This window comes from Apteryx mantelli, chromosome 13 (assembly GCF_036417845.1).
Source record: "Apteryx mantelli isolate bAptMan1 chromosome 13, bAptMan1.hap1, whole genome shotgun sequence".
Taxonomy (NCBI): domain Eukaryota; kingdom Metazoa; phylum Chordata; class Aves; order Apterygiformes; family Apterygidae; genus Apteryx; species Apteryx mantelli.
Window position 1 is genome coordinate 6926639 of NC_089990.1, and position 14283 is coordinate 6940921.

Below are 14283 nucleotides of genomic sequence, written 5' to 3' on the forward strand. Positions count from 1 at the left end.
TGGCTCCGGGCCAGCCTGCGCGCTGGGTCCCCCCAGCACATGTGGCCCCTCCCGGGTCTCCCTTTGAGCAGCGGGGATGCTCCTGCCCCCTCGCCAGGGGCCCGGCAGGACTCCTGGCCATGGGGACAGACCGTTGTTGTGGGGGGATTAGGCCCCCCCCCCCAAGCTGCCCGAGGGGGGCCAGTGGAGCTGGTGGCCCCTGTGTGTCCTAGGCCTCGGTGGGGTGGCGGCCCTGGGTCCCTGCCCACTAGGTGCCGTGTCAGAGCTCTGCTATCCAGTGCCGAACACCCGAGCCGGGGCCTCCGGTGTCCAAAATGGGTGAACTCCCGCTGGGACAAGGTGCCTACCCGGGTGGCCTCCTGTCTCCAAACTCCCGCCGGGGGGTCTCTGCCCCTCCAGCCACCTCCTCCCAGCACGGACCCCAGCCCCAGGGCCCCCTGCGGCACCAGCTCCGATGCGGCCTCCCGCGAGCTGGAGTGAGGGGGCAGCACGTCCCCTCGGTGGGAGCCCTGGGGAAGGCAGCAGCCCAGCCCTGCTCAGCAGCAGCCCGCCAGGAGCGCGGCGGCGGTCGGGCGCGCGGGGGACTCCAGGTAGTCCCCGTGCACGGCCTGACGTCGCAGCGAGGGGGGCTGAGCCCCTGCTCAGAGCATCGCTTCAGGGTGGAGGGGGGGGGATACAGTGGGAAATCTGGACCCGGAGGGTCTTTTATCTGCCTGACAGGGAGAAAAAACTCCCAGGGGCTTCCAAAGAAAATAGCTAATTGCTGCTCATCCGGGAGGCGCGGTGGCGGAGGACGGGGTGAGGCTGGCACCTGCGGACCCCTTGGTGGGGCGGGGGGAGCCGAGCGCTGGCAGGGGAGGGGGGCAGAGCCACGCCGGGGGCCGGGGCTGCGCCCTGCGCCTGGGGGTGCCCCCGGAGCAGTGTCCCCAGCCTGGCTGGGTGCGGGAGCGTCTCCACGGCCAGCGGCAGCCTGAGGCGCCCCTGCACCCACGGCTCGCGTGCCGGGCACGGCGGGGGCGCCGGGCTGGCGCAGGGCTCTCCGCAGGTGCGGCGGTGGCACGGCTGGGCACAAATGCACGAGCGGGGCTTCCTGCGGGGCAAACGGGGCGGGTACCGGGGGGTCCCCGTGTCCAAAGCACCAGGGACTTTAAGGGTGGAGATATAGATAGAGAGGGATATAGATATCTATATATCTCCATTTATATATCTCTATATAGATAAATATATATCTCCATCCCTAAAATCACATATATGAATATATATGTTGGGGGGGGGGTTGTTTTGTTTTGTTTTTTCTCTGCACCAGTAACCCCCGCCTTCACTTGCACCTTTAGTTCTCGGCATTTCCAGGCTGGCTGCAACAGAGCAGCCGTCACAGCCTGTACGTTAAACGGGAAATAAAATAAAAATAAACGCCCGCTTCTGTCCCGTTTTGAAGGATAAACGGCAAAATCGCCTTGCCTCTCCCGGTCTGGCCAGCTCCGCCTAAGGACCGTGAGGAGAAGCCAACGTTTGGGGAAAATTTGGGTGCGTCTCCTGCAAACGAGGGGTGCGAAATCTCATGAGATAAAATGATGGAGCAAACGGGGGGAATATCCTTGCCTGCAAATAGCCGCAGCGGCGGTAGCCTTTGTGCCCAGGTCGCCTTGGGCGGCAGAGGGGCATCGGGGCTGCCCGCCCCTGCCGCCTCCCCTTCGTGTGTCCTCTGGCAGGGGAACATCAACGGAGCCACCAGGGAGGTCTGTGCTCAGCCGCATCCCCGAGGTTTGCGCCCGGGAAGGGTGGAAGAGGCAGGCGATATTGCTGTAATATTGAACGGGGAAACGCGGAGTGTTTCTGTACGTGTGCGTTGCCAGAAGTTTGCACGGTTTGTCTGAAAACACTCGGAGCTGGAGGCGGAGGAAAGGGGGGGGGGTTAATAAGAACCACTTGCCACTTGTCTTCAATTAGGGTCCAGAAATTTAGCACATATATATCATATATATATATGATATTATATATATATTTTTTATATAGATATACAATTTTCCTCGCTTGCAGTCGGGATCAAAAGGTAAACGCAGCGCACATGCAACGACTTCGGGGCTTTTCGTTAAAATGAGCGAGAAAGCAGGCGTTATCGTGATTGGCATGAGCGTTTTCGTGTCGCAGGGTCGGTGCCGTCCCGGCTGCGGAGGGCAGTGATCCCGGCTCACTCCTACAGAGCTGCCGCTCCCGCCTAACCCGCCTGTGCGGGCTGGGTCGGTCGGTTGCTTTTTTCGTGCCCCTGCAGGTTTTGGGGCTCCCACAGGCGCTTGCCGGGCTGGGGCGCGGAGGGGGGCGCGGCCGCCGCCCCGTCGAGGCGGGCTGCGCGGGGAGGGGGGGCTCTGCGCCGCGGCTCCCTCCCGCCCCGTCGGAGCGCCCTAATTTTGGCAGCCCCGGCAGCGCGCCCTCCTGCCTCCCCGGGGCCGGGCGGCCGCGAGCGCCCTGCCGCCGTGCCGCGGGCAGGCGAGGGCGCCCCGACGGCTGCGTCCCCCCGTCCCCCCCCCCCCGCGGGGGCGGCGGATGGGGGCGAACAGGGGGGCGAGCAGGGGCCGAGCCGCGCACAGCGCGGCCGGGCAGCTCCTTGGCAGCCCCGGCGTTTGGGGGAGCCGGGCTGCAGCCGCGCTCTGCTCAGCCACCGCTCCGCAAGTGATGGCAAAAACGCATCTAAACACGCGGCGGTGCGATATATAAAAGCACAGCGGGATGAGCTGCTTCCCGAAAAGGGACTTGGTGATTGGATATGCCTTGGCATGATTGACAAGAGCTTAGTTTGGTAAAGAGAAGACACGCAAGCTTTCACAGCGGGATTTCTTTTCTAAAATATATCACACTAGCCTTTGAAAAGCGCCGCACACTATAAGGGAAATAAGGTTGCTTTATAGTGCGCTGACATTTCTTTAAAACACAACTAAGATCAAAAAAAGAAAATAAAATGTGTTCCAAACACAATGTTTTAATTAGTTTATTCTGTGCATTTGCTTTTATCTGGTGTATATATCACGGATCCCCACCCTTTAATTAAAACAACTGGCTGCCTACACAACAGCAGAGACAAATGCTTAACTTTCTCCTTTGTAGCTACAAGCAAACGCAATTTACTACAGCTCTCAGAAGAGTTTTTAAAATAAACGTGGACGCCTTTAAAGCTATCGGGGAATCGGCGAAGATACCGGGAAATGGCTGTTTCCTGGCTTTGAAAACTTGAGAGGAAGTGAAATTCCGCGTTCAGTTCTACTTGTAGCAATATTCACTTGCACGGCTCCGAGCCGCCAATTGGCCCTTGCCGGGGAGAATATGCTCTTAAAATCCTACAAAGGGAATTTAAATGGAACAAGGGCAAATAATTGCCTTTAACTGGGAACCGCAATAGAAGCGCTGAAACGGGGCTTTTGGTTCACTTGGTTGCTTTGGGGGATACATATATTATTTTATTTTATTTTTCGTGCGGTGCTCGTTCAAGCCAAGGTTAAATGAAAACCCTCCTCTCCCTCCCGGCACCGTCTGCTCCTGGGTTGCTAAATTGAGGTACCTTTTTATAACGCGATCTCGCAAGCTCCTGCCAAAGCAGGTTCTCGTTACAGAATTGCTCCTTCGGGGAAAGGAGAGAAAAAAAAAAAAACACAAACAAAAAACCAAGCCTTTTAGAAGACATCGGCTCCTTCGCCCCGTGGGAAGCGCGGGGTTAAAGGGTAGTTACCGGGGCCGGGGTGCCCCGTCCCTGCCCGCGGGGGAGCGATGCCCCCGCCCCCGGGCGCGCTCCCCTGCGCGGGCCGGCGCGGAAAACCCACCCCCCCTCGGGGTATTCGATAGCTAAAATATGGGGGGGATCAAAACGGCGGGGGCTCGTCTAGCCCGAAATCTCGGGGAGGGCACGGAGGGCGCTGGCTCTCCGGGAGCCCCCCCGGCTGCCCTCGGTTGCGGGCAGATGCTGAATCGCTCGGGGGCAAAATCCCCAGGTAAAATCCGGCCCCGGGGGAGGAGGGAAATTGGAAAACTGCCCCCTCCCCCTCGCCTTTGCCCCAGGACCCGGCGCTGTTTTTCGCCCGACTTTGGCCACACGGCTTCGATCGGGATTTTCCCGGCGAAACGCCGTGCCGCTCCGGGGCTGTTCGGGAGATGGAGGAGGCTGAGGGCTGAGCCCGGCTCCTGCGCGGCGGCTGCGCCCGGCTGGCCGGGGCGTGCACCGCCGGCCTCCCCCCCCCCCCCCCCCGGTCGGGCTGCGGACGCCGCTTTCAGCCCTCGGTTCCCCGCCGCTTGCGGCGGGAGCGGCGGCGGCAGAGGAAGGAGCGGGGAGCCAGGGGCAGCCCCGCGGCTTTGCGGCGGCAGCGCGCTTCCCGGTGGGGGGGGGGGGGGGGCAAGAGGAAAAGGGAAGGGGCACATGTCCCCAGCGAGCCGGGGCGGGGGCTCGGCTTTGCCCCCCAGCACGTTAGGGAGAGCCGCCGGGCGAAGCGGCCAGAGGCAGGATGGGGAAAGGCAAACGGCGGAAAGGACACAGCCCTCGCTAGGATTTTTTTTGTAAGACGTGAAAGTATTCAACACGTTGCTCCAACGTGTTCTCGGGGCGGGCAAAACCACCTCCCCTTCTTTAGGGGACGCCGGGTCCGCGGAGACACCCTCGGCGTCTGCCGCCGGTGTGCTTGCCGGTCTGCCGACCTGCCGTCGGTGTCCCGGCGCGGGGCTGTGGCCCCGGCTCCGCGGCTCCGGGCTGGGGCAGGAGGCAGCCGGCGCTCCCGGCCGGAGCCCACCTGCGCCCGGGCCCCCCGAGGGCCCTCTGCTCCGACGGGCCGGGCCGGGGCCGCCTTTCCCCCGGGCAAGGACCCTGCCGCTCCTTCGGCTCCGGGCCGCGACTGTGCCCCTGCTGGGGGAAGAGCTGGAGCCGAGCTGGAAACCCGCGTTCAGCGGCGAGGAGAGCTGCGGCCCCCGAGGGCAGGGCTGGGGCCGGGCCCCCCGGAGCCCGGCAGCTCCCCCCATCGGCCCCCATCAGTCAGAGGCCGATGTCTCCTGCCCCGGAGGGTGCCGGTTTGGCGACTGCCACCCGGGAACGGCTTTAGCCGGGGTTTACACCTGTTGCGAGGCCCTGAGATGGCTCGACGGGGAGAGGGCAGGCGAGCCCCGAGCCGCGGAGCGGGAACCGCGAGTGCGGATGGGCTGTGCCGGGGCTGATTTGGGGACGGGGGCCGTGCCCCCCCCCCCGCTGCCCTGTCCTCTGCGGTGCGCCCGGGGCTGCGGGGGTCGGGGCGCGGAGGAGACCCGCCGGCCCCCATGGCCGGGGCAGGGCGCGGGCGGCCGCAGCGCGGGGCCGGGGGCCCGGGCAGCCGTCGGGGCCGGGCCGGGCCGCTCCGCAGCGCCGCCTCGTGCCCGGCTCCGCTGCAGGCCGGGCTGGGAGCCGCGGCCGGGCCGGCCCGGGCGGGGGCGGCTCCCCGGCCCTGCTTCCAGTCCTGCTCGTCGGGGGGGCGCGGGTTTTTTTGGGGGGGGAGGGGGAGTGAGGAGACGGCGGGGGAAAGCCGCTCTTTCGCGGCCCCGTGCAAAACCCTTCCTGTCCCCGCCATCCCCAGTTATCTCCAGTGCCCCCATCGACCTTTGGGAGCATCGTTGCATTTACTGCAGGTCAAAAATCGAGCCCACAAATCCGGCCTGAGCACAGCCGCCGAGCGGCCCCTGTAAATCGCGGCGGGCCTGGGGGCCTTTCCGGCCCGCCTCAGCTCTCCGCGGGGTGCGGAGGCTCTTTTCCCCCGGGGAAAAGGGTCAGGGGGGCAGGAAAGGGTCTGGGGGCAGGGAGGGATCCTGTGCCCTGGGCGCCGGGCGGGCTCGGCAGCGGCCGCGGCCCGGGGAAAAGCGGCGCGTCTGGCCGGGCAAAGCCGGCCGCTTTGCCTCCCCCTGCCCCGCGCAGGTCCCCGGGGGGGGCCAGACCGTCTGAGCGGTTTCTGGTGGCTGGCGAGAGGCCGGAGGGCAGGAAGGGGCCGCGGGCGCGCAGGCGGCTCCGCGCCGGCTCCCGAGGGTGGGATGCCTCCCGGAGCCCGCGGCTCGCCGTTGCCCCCGAGGGCTCAGTCACGCAGAAAGGCTGGCTAAAGTCTGTGTCCCCCGCAAGAGCGGGACAATAGAGCCACCCTCCGGGTCACAGGTCACCTCCTCGCTGATTGAGATATTCGCGCTCCCCCCCCCCCCCGGCTCCTCGAGGGCTCGAGGTGATTTCAAGGGGGCGGCCGGAGGGCGCGGATCCTGCCCCGTGGGCCGGCTTCCCCCCTCCGCCTGCGCCGGCGCTGCACCGCGCCCGATTTTCAGCGGGTTGCGCGCGGGGGGGGGGGGGGGGGCGCCTTTCCGGGCATCCCGGCCCCAGCTCACTCGTCTCGGCCGCGTTTGGGGAGACAGGACCCATTTCTTCGCCAGCAGCCGTAACTAGTGTTTTTCCCACTCTTTTTTCCTTTTTTTTTTTTTCCCCGCGCAGCGGAACGAGCCGTTTATTTAAAACTCATTTTGGAAGCGTAATTCCCCCTTCCCACCAACAAATACGCGAAAAGCTGCTGCAGTTAAGCGAACCCCGCGCCCTCTTCTTGGCCCTGCGGCGCCGCTGGCCCCGGCGGCCGCGGAGCGCGGTGCTCCCGGCGCGGGGGCGGCTCCCCGCGCTGCAGGACCGAGCCCGTTTGCACCTACATTTTCCACCACTGGCGTATTCCTGCCTGCCTCCGTCTGCCCTTTGATATTGCTCGCCCCCTCCCTTTGTGGAAGTTCAGACCTGTTTACTCCAGCCGCATCTCTGAAGTTCAAATGTGCATGCGAGTGCCCCTCCGCTGAGTGACAGCTACAATAGAAATGTCTCATTCGCTCTTGGTTTGCATTTAATTACACTGCAAATGCAATATGTTTATGGCAGAAGAAAAACTACTTGTCTTTACGCTTGTTAGTGATATTCATTTGTCCACGATACACTGCATTTTAAAAGGTATTTAGGGCTTATAAAAAAAAATCGCTCGCTGCTCAGCTCGCAGAAGGGCGCGGGGGATTTTTTTTGTTGTTGTTTGTTTGCTCCCCCGGTTTTGTTTTGCCCTTTCCTCGCATCCTTCGAGGAAGGGGGGAGGGAAACTCGCAGTGCAGCCGGGCACCAGCGCCGAAACTTCACCTGGCCTTTGCCCTGCCCCGGTGAAAAATCCGCTTTAATGAGTGCGAACGACTCGGGGCCGTTTTTCCTCCAGCGCTGCCCTCGCCGTGCCGGGGGCTGGCACGGGCCGCGGGGCAGCGGCAGGTCCCCGCGGCCGCCGGGGGGAGCCGCCGCCGGGCAGGCGCGCCCGGGAGCCGGGCACCGGCCGCGGGAGGACCCGCACCGCTTCGCGCGGGGGCTTTGCATTTTTGTGGCTGTTAAATTCCCCAAATCATCACAAAAAAAAAAAAGAGGGTGGTGGAAGTGAATTACACGAATATCTGTGCTTGACGTAAAACGGGGTGTCTTTCTCGGCCTTCCCCTCGCCTCGGGAGCGCGACGGGAGCAGGGGAGCCTGCGAGACTACTTTTCCGGTTGCTGTTGTTTGTACGTTTGCAATTGAGATAGATTTAAAAAAAAAAAGGAGAGCGCTCTGATGTTCCCTCGCCTCTGAAAAATAAATGCAAGAATCTGGGATCGGGCAGAAATGCCGCCGAATAAAAACGCAATTTCCTGAAGTGATAAAAATAATATAATTTTTATTTCGAAAGCACGGCGAAAAAAAAATTATCATAGGCCAAACCGACAATGCACTTAAAAAAATAAACGCGTTTTATGCCATTCTTGGTCCTCGACCTAGCATATTCCGACTAGGAAGCAATCGGATTTAAATAGTGTCTACGTCCGTGCGGATATTGCTCCACGCACACACCCATACAAAGTTGGCAGAGTAGAAATGGGAAACGTATAAAAAAGATTTATAGGTTAATTTATGTAGCCTGATCCACAAGTACACTGCAGCATGACAAAGCTGCCAGCGCTGCCTTCTGCAAAGCGATCAAATACTCTCCGGAATAGCCAGTCCTCGTCTAAAGCTACGAGCGCTTCTTTCTCCCCGTCCCCCCCCGCGCGGGACGCCGTTCCCGAACCCCGGCAGTGCCCCTGCCACCAGCGAGCAAGGGTTTTTCCACGCAAAAAAAAAATCTGCATTTTTGTTTCGCAGCTTCTCGCGGCCGTAAAGCCGCCGTGCCGGCGGGCTGCCGCTGAAGCGGCGCGAGAGCCCTCGGCCGGCGCTGGCGGCGGCGGCTCCGCGCGGCTCCGCGGCCGCCCGCGAGGCCCCGGCGCAGGCAGAGGGCAGCGGCCCCCGGCCGCTCCGGGGCGGCGACTTCAGAGGCGCTGCCTGCCCAGCGCTCGGCTGAGGAGCTAATTGAATTATGCCCTTTTTCTTCTGTTTTTTCCTTCTTTCTTTTTTTTTTTTTTTGCGGGGGGGGTGCGGCCGAGCAACCCCCCACGTGCTGGAGGTCATTAATGACCCCTCCGCCGGCAGCGGGCAGCGCCGCCAGCTCGCCCTGCGCCGCCGAGCTCCGCGGGGGCGGCCGGGCCGCGCACGGAGCGGGGCAGCCGCGGCCGCGCTTCCCCCGCGGGGGCGAAGTCCGGCCCGCGCCGCCGGCACCGCTGCGCCCAGCGGCCGCCGGCCACGGCGCAGGGCTGCGCGGGCGCGCACCGGCGGCGCCCCCCCCCCCCGGCCCCAGCTCCCTCCTCTTGTTTTTCCGCTGCAACCATGCAATAACGGCAGCGAGGGACTCACCTTCCAACTTTGGGACTGTTCTTGGCGGCTGTGGCCTGGGAAATTTTAGTGGTTTGATGGGCACCGGTGTTACCTCTCGGGGAGATTTTATATCGGTGGCTTTTTTTTTTCCCCTCTCCTCGCTAGCAATCCCTAAAATAAAGAACGCGAAATCTTTCCTGGGGCTGATTGGGGGGAACGATGTGAAAGGCCTGCAGTTATAAAGCGCTGCTTGAAGCAGGCTCTCAATGCGCCTCTGAACTTGATCAGATTTTACGTTTCCTGCAGAGAGACGGCGGCGAGCCTGTAAGACCTGCCCAATAGACAGACTTGGGGGCTCAGCAAATCTCAGGATATTACAATTACAGCCATCTTTCTTTCTGCCTTTTATTTCCACTCTTGCTCCCCATAGTTCTTTGCAAATGCTTTCCAGAACAGAAAATGAGTGGATTTATAGCGCTGTCTGCAACTGATAATTACTCCAAGGCAGAACGTTGCCTTTGCAAAATAAAATTAAAAAAAAAGAGATAATGGGGGGGGGGAAAAAAGAGAAACGAGCGTAGGAAAAATACAGCGAGGGAGCCCCTGCGCTGGACGCAGCCCGGTAGCGCCGGGGCAGCGCAGAGGGAGGGGAGGGAGCGGGTCGCGTCGCGGCGGGGGAGCGCGGCGGCCCGCCCCGCGCAGCGCTTCTCCGCGCCTTCCCTTCCCTTCCCTGCGGAGCGGCAGCGCCGGCGCCGCCAAGGGAGGCAGGAAAGACGCGGCTCAACTCGAGCCCGCAAAGTTAGCGGCGAAGCGGTGGCAGCGTCCCCGCGGCCGCCCGGCAGCGCCGGCGGGCTCTGCCCCACTTGTTCTGCCTTCGCGTTTATTCCTTAAAAAATAAAATAAAATAAAATATAAAAAATTCGCCGTTTTGGTTTTGTTTTGTTGTTCGTTATTTTGTTAACAGCGCGGAGGATTTGCGCCTCCGCAGCGGGACGCGGGTGGGAAGGCGGCCGGGCCCTCGCCCCACGCGGCCGGCGGGGCGCTGCGAGGCGCGCGTGGGCACGGGGCGGGGCTGGGGGCTGCCACGGGGGAACCGTGCACACACATGCACGGGGGGGTGGGGGGGCGCGGCGGGGTGCATGCACCGTGCACTGCGCCGCGGGGCTGGGGGGGGGGGGGTGCGTGCCCGCCTGCACGGTCGCGCGCGGGGCCGCGCGGCGCGTTTCGCCCCCCGCGCGTGGGACAGCGCGGGCGCGCGCGCCCCGGCCCCCCCGCTTCGCCTCCCCCCCGCCCCCCCCCCCCCGCTTTTTACCTGCGCGGCGCGCGCGCCCAATCAGCGCGCCCGCCGCCGCGGGCCCCGCCGCCGCCCGCGCGGGGCGCGTGCCAATCAAGCGCGGCGCCGCCAATGGGGCGGCGGGCGGCGGGTCAGGTGACGCGGCGCCCGGCGGCTCCCCATTGGCGCGGCGCGGCCTGGGCCCGGCGTCGGTTTATGTGCGAGGCGCGCGCGGGCGCCCCGTCAGTGCCCCGACGGCGCCGAGCGGGAGCGCGGGCCGCGCTGCGCCTCGCCCAGCCTGCGCGGCCCGCGGCCGGGGGCGGGCGCCCGTCCGTGGGGGCGGGTGGGCTCGCGGCTTGCTTTTTTTTGTTTTTCTTTTTGGACGGGGGGGTGCTCCCCTGCTCGCTGCCCGCTCGCACTTTTGGGGGGGGGGCGCGCCTGCCCGCAGCGCTGCTGCGCGCGCGCGGGGGGTGGGGTGGGGGTGCGTTTTGGGGTGTTTTTCTACTTTTCCAGGGGTGGGCGGGAGGGGGTACAGGCTGCCGCCGCGCCGTCGGCCCCGCGCCCATGACGATGCTGCTGGACGGAGGGCCGCAGTTCCCGGCGCTGGGGGTGGGCGGCTTCGCGGCGCCCCGGCACCACGAGATGGCCGGCCGCGACGCCGCCGCCGCCGGCATGGGGCTCGGCCCCTTCGCGGACTCCTCGCACGCCGCCGCCGCCGCCTTCAAGCTCAACGCGGCCCCGCACGACCTCGCCGCCGGGCAGAGCTCGGCCTTCACCCCGCAGGCGCCGGGCTACGCCAGCGCCCTGGGCCACCACCACCATCACCACCACCACCACCACCACGCCGGGCAGGTGCCCTCCTACGGCGGCGCCGCCGCCTTCAACTCCACGCGCGACTTTCTCTTCCGCAACCGCGGCTCCGGCATCGCCGACGCCGCCTCGGGCACGGCGCAGCACGGGATTTTCGGCGGCTCCCCCGGCGGCTTGCACGGCCCCGCCGGCATCCCGGACAGCCCGGGCTACCTGCTCTTCCCGGGGCTGCACGAGCAGAGCCCCAGCCACACGTCGCCCACGGGGCACGTGGACAACGGGCAGATGCACCTGGGGCTGCGCGGGGACCTCTTCGGGCGGCCGGACCCGTACCGCGCCGTCTCCAGCCCCCGCACGGACCCTTACGCCGGGGCCCAGTTCCACAACTACAACCCCATGAACATGAACATGGGCATGAACGTGGCGGCCCACCACCACCACCACGGCCCCGGCGCCTTCTTTCGGTACATGCGCCAGCCCATCAAGCAAGAGCTGTCCTGCAAGTGGCTCGACGAGAGCCAGCTCAGCCGGCCCAAGAAGAGCTGCGACCGGACTTTCAGCACCATGCACGAGCTGGTGACCCATGTCACCATGGAGCACGTCGGGGGCCCCGAGCAGAACAACCACATCTGCTACTGGGACGAGTGCCCGCGGGAAGGCAAGTCCTTCAAGGCGAAATACAAACTGGTGAACCACATTCGCGTGCACACGGGGGAAAAGCCTTTTCCCTGCCCCTTCCCGGGCTGCGGGAAGATCTTTGCCCGCTCGGAGAACCTCAAGATTCACAAGCGGACCCACACAGGTAAGTCCCCGCGGGGCCGCGGCCGGGCCCGGTGCTGCCGGGGGAGCGCGGCCGCCCGCGGTCCGCTGCGCGCCCGCTACCCAGGGACCATGCAAATGCTAATGAAACCTCATTTTCGGTGGCTTCCGTTCCCCCCCCCCTTTTTTTAAGGCGTGATTGGCACCTTTCCTAATTAAATCAGCGATACTTTTGTCAAAGTATTTTTATTTGTAGCTCTGTCTTCAATTCAGCCCTCCGCGCTGAGTGGGGGGGAGGCAGGAAGCAAACGCGTTTTGGCTCTTCTCCTTCAGTGCGTCTTGCAAAACTGTCCGAGCCGCAGAATTTATCTCGGGTCTTCTTCCTGCCCGGGCCCGCCGCCGGGCCGCCGTCCCCGCCGGAGCACGGAGCGCGGAGCGCGGCCGGGCCTCGGCGGGCGGCTCAGCAGCAACAAAGGCCGGCCCGAATTCATCCCACGCGCAGCAAACCTCATTGTCCCTCCTCCCCGTCTTTATTTGGGGGGATGCGCGTGCATCCCCGAGGTCGGGCGAGCGGAGCGTAGGCCGCCCTGGGAGGAGGCAGGCGGGGACGGAGCGGGGAACGGCCCTCCTTCACCCTCTCTGAATTTCGCAGGTGAGAAGCCCTTCAAGTGCGAGTTCGAGGGCTGCGACAGGCGTTTCGCCAACAGCAGCGACAGGAAGAAACACATGCACGTCCACACCTCGGACAAGCCCTACATCTGCAAGGTGTGCGACAAATCCTACACCCACCCCAGCTCACTTAGGAAACACATGAAGGTAATCACCCCGCACCCCAGCCCTTCCCCCCCGCGCGGGGACGCTCGGTCGCTGGCGCACTCGGGGCCCGTTTCCCCGGGGCCGGGCAGGGCGGACCTGGGAGCCGCGTCCGCCGCAGCACCCCCGCTGCCGCTGCGGCCCGAGCGGTGCCCGGCGCCTAGGCCGTGGCTGGAGCGCAGCCTGGGGAAATGGCGTAGCTGCTTTTTGTGCTCCGGCTGGTGCAAGCGCTGCCCGGCTTCCCGAGGGGGGCTCAGCTCGGGAGGGCTGTGCAAATGCAGCCCAGCCGGCGGGATGCTGCAGCTGCCCGCGGCGGGATGCCGCAGAGAAGCGGCCGGGGGCCGAGGCAGGCGTTTGCGCCGAGCCGCGGGGCTCAGGGCGGCCGGCGAGGCATGCACCGCCCGCTCGCAGGGCAGCGGCCGAGCCCGTGGACCCCGGTGTCCTGCCTTCCCCGAGGAAACGTCCCAACCCGGCTCGGCAGGGCGGTGGGGGCCCGGGGCTCGCTCCCATCTCTGCCTGTTGGTTTTAGGTGCACGAATCCCAGGGGTCGGACTCTTCCCCTGCTGCCAGTTCGGGGTACGAGTCCTCAACCCCCCCCGCGGTGGGCTCCGCTGGCAGTAAGGACTCCACTAAAACACCTCCGGCCGCCCTTCAGAGTAACCCTGGCCACAACCCTGGACTGCCCCCCAATTTTAACGAGTGGTATGTGTGAAGGCAGCTGCTGCCCCGGCCAGAGACTGGACCAAATGCGTTGGGAACAAGGGAAAAAGACAAGACAAGCCAACTGCAGCTTGCTCCCGCGGAAATGGAGTTTCCACACCGACGACCGCATAGGGCTACACCTAGTTAACTGCCAGGATCCGAAGGGGGGTCTTTTATTATTATATTATAATTATTACTATTTTTTGCAAGCCCAGACGCTGGACTAGCCATGTCCTTTTCTCAGGATTGGATTTCTTTTTTTTTTTGTTGTTGTCATTTTTTGCAGTCGCCGTCGTTTCTTTTATTTCCCCCTCCCACCCCGGTTCTTCTTCCTCCAATTCCCCACTTTTTATTTTTAATTCGATTGTTTTATTTTTCCTTCTTTCGGTGGGATGTTGACATGAGGATGAAAATTCTCCTTCGCCTTAGTGGTGATTGTTTAAACTTACAGTCTTAAACCGTGCCAAAGTCCTGTTATGTCTTGAACTTTCCTCTCTAGCTCTCCTGCTGCTTCTCTCTCTCTCTTTGCTCTCCTCCTCTTTCTCCTTCTCTCTCTCCAAGCATTACACTTGTGAATGTATTCTCGTCTGATGGGGTCGGTCAGTATTTTTCAGGATGAGGATGTGGTGTTTATTCTACCCAGATTGTGACGTTTAGTATAACAGTTGCCTTTTTGTAATAACTTTTTTTGTAAATACATATCCATGATGCCATATTTATCGTTCGTAATTTAATTATTGATACAAAGTGCCGGGAACTGAACAATATTTATGGGGGAGAAAAAATTGTTTTCTAACAAAAAAATACAAACAAAAAAAACCTCTGTACAGCTTTTGGTTATAACTGCTTTAGCATTAAAAGTTTATTGTTTTGGAAAGAGCCCCCGCGAGCCGTTTTTGACCTCCTCCGCCCACCCCGTTTCGGGGGGACGGGGGCAGCCGCGGTGCCGCCGCGGGCTCGGTTCGGCGCTGCCGCCGGAGCCGCGCCGTTGTTTTCGGGTTCGCAATGCGGGAAAAGAGCCGCTTCGCTCCTCGCTGGTGGTTTTTCTCCCGGCCCTTTGTCCCCGCCCTCCGCCGCCGAGCGGCTTCGTTGCCCGCGACCTTGCCGAGGGACGGAGCCCGGGCGCGCCGCCGCCGCCGCGGGAGAGCAGCGCCGGGCGGCCGCGGGCCGCCTCGACGGGGAGGCCCCGACGGTGAGTAGCGGGGCCGCGGCGGCGCT

At 63.4% G+C, this 14283-nt stretch overlaps 1 protein-coding gene across 1 annotated transcript; it reads left to right on the plus strand.

Moving 5' to 3' along the window:
• Positions 1-10545: 10545 nt before the first annotated feature.
• ZIC3 (Zic family member 3) lies at positions 10546-13075 on the plus strand. The gene is made up of 3 exons (XM_013943026.2): positions 10546-11593; positions 12203-12366; positions 12893-13075. Exons 1-3 carry the CDS (start codon positions 10546-10548, stop codon positions 13073-13075), a joined length of 1395 nt encoding a protein of 464 aa, XP_013798480.2.
• Positions 13076-14283: the final 1208 nt, after the last annotated feature.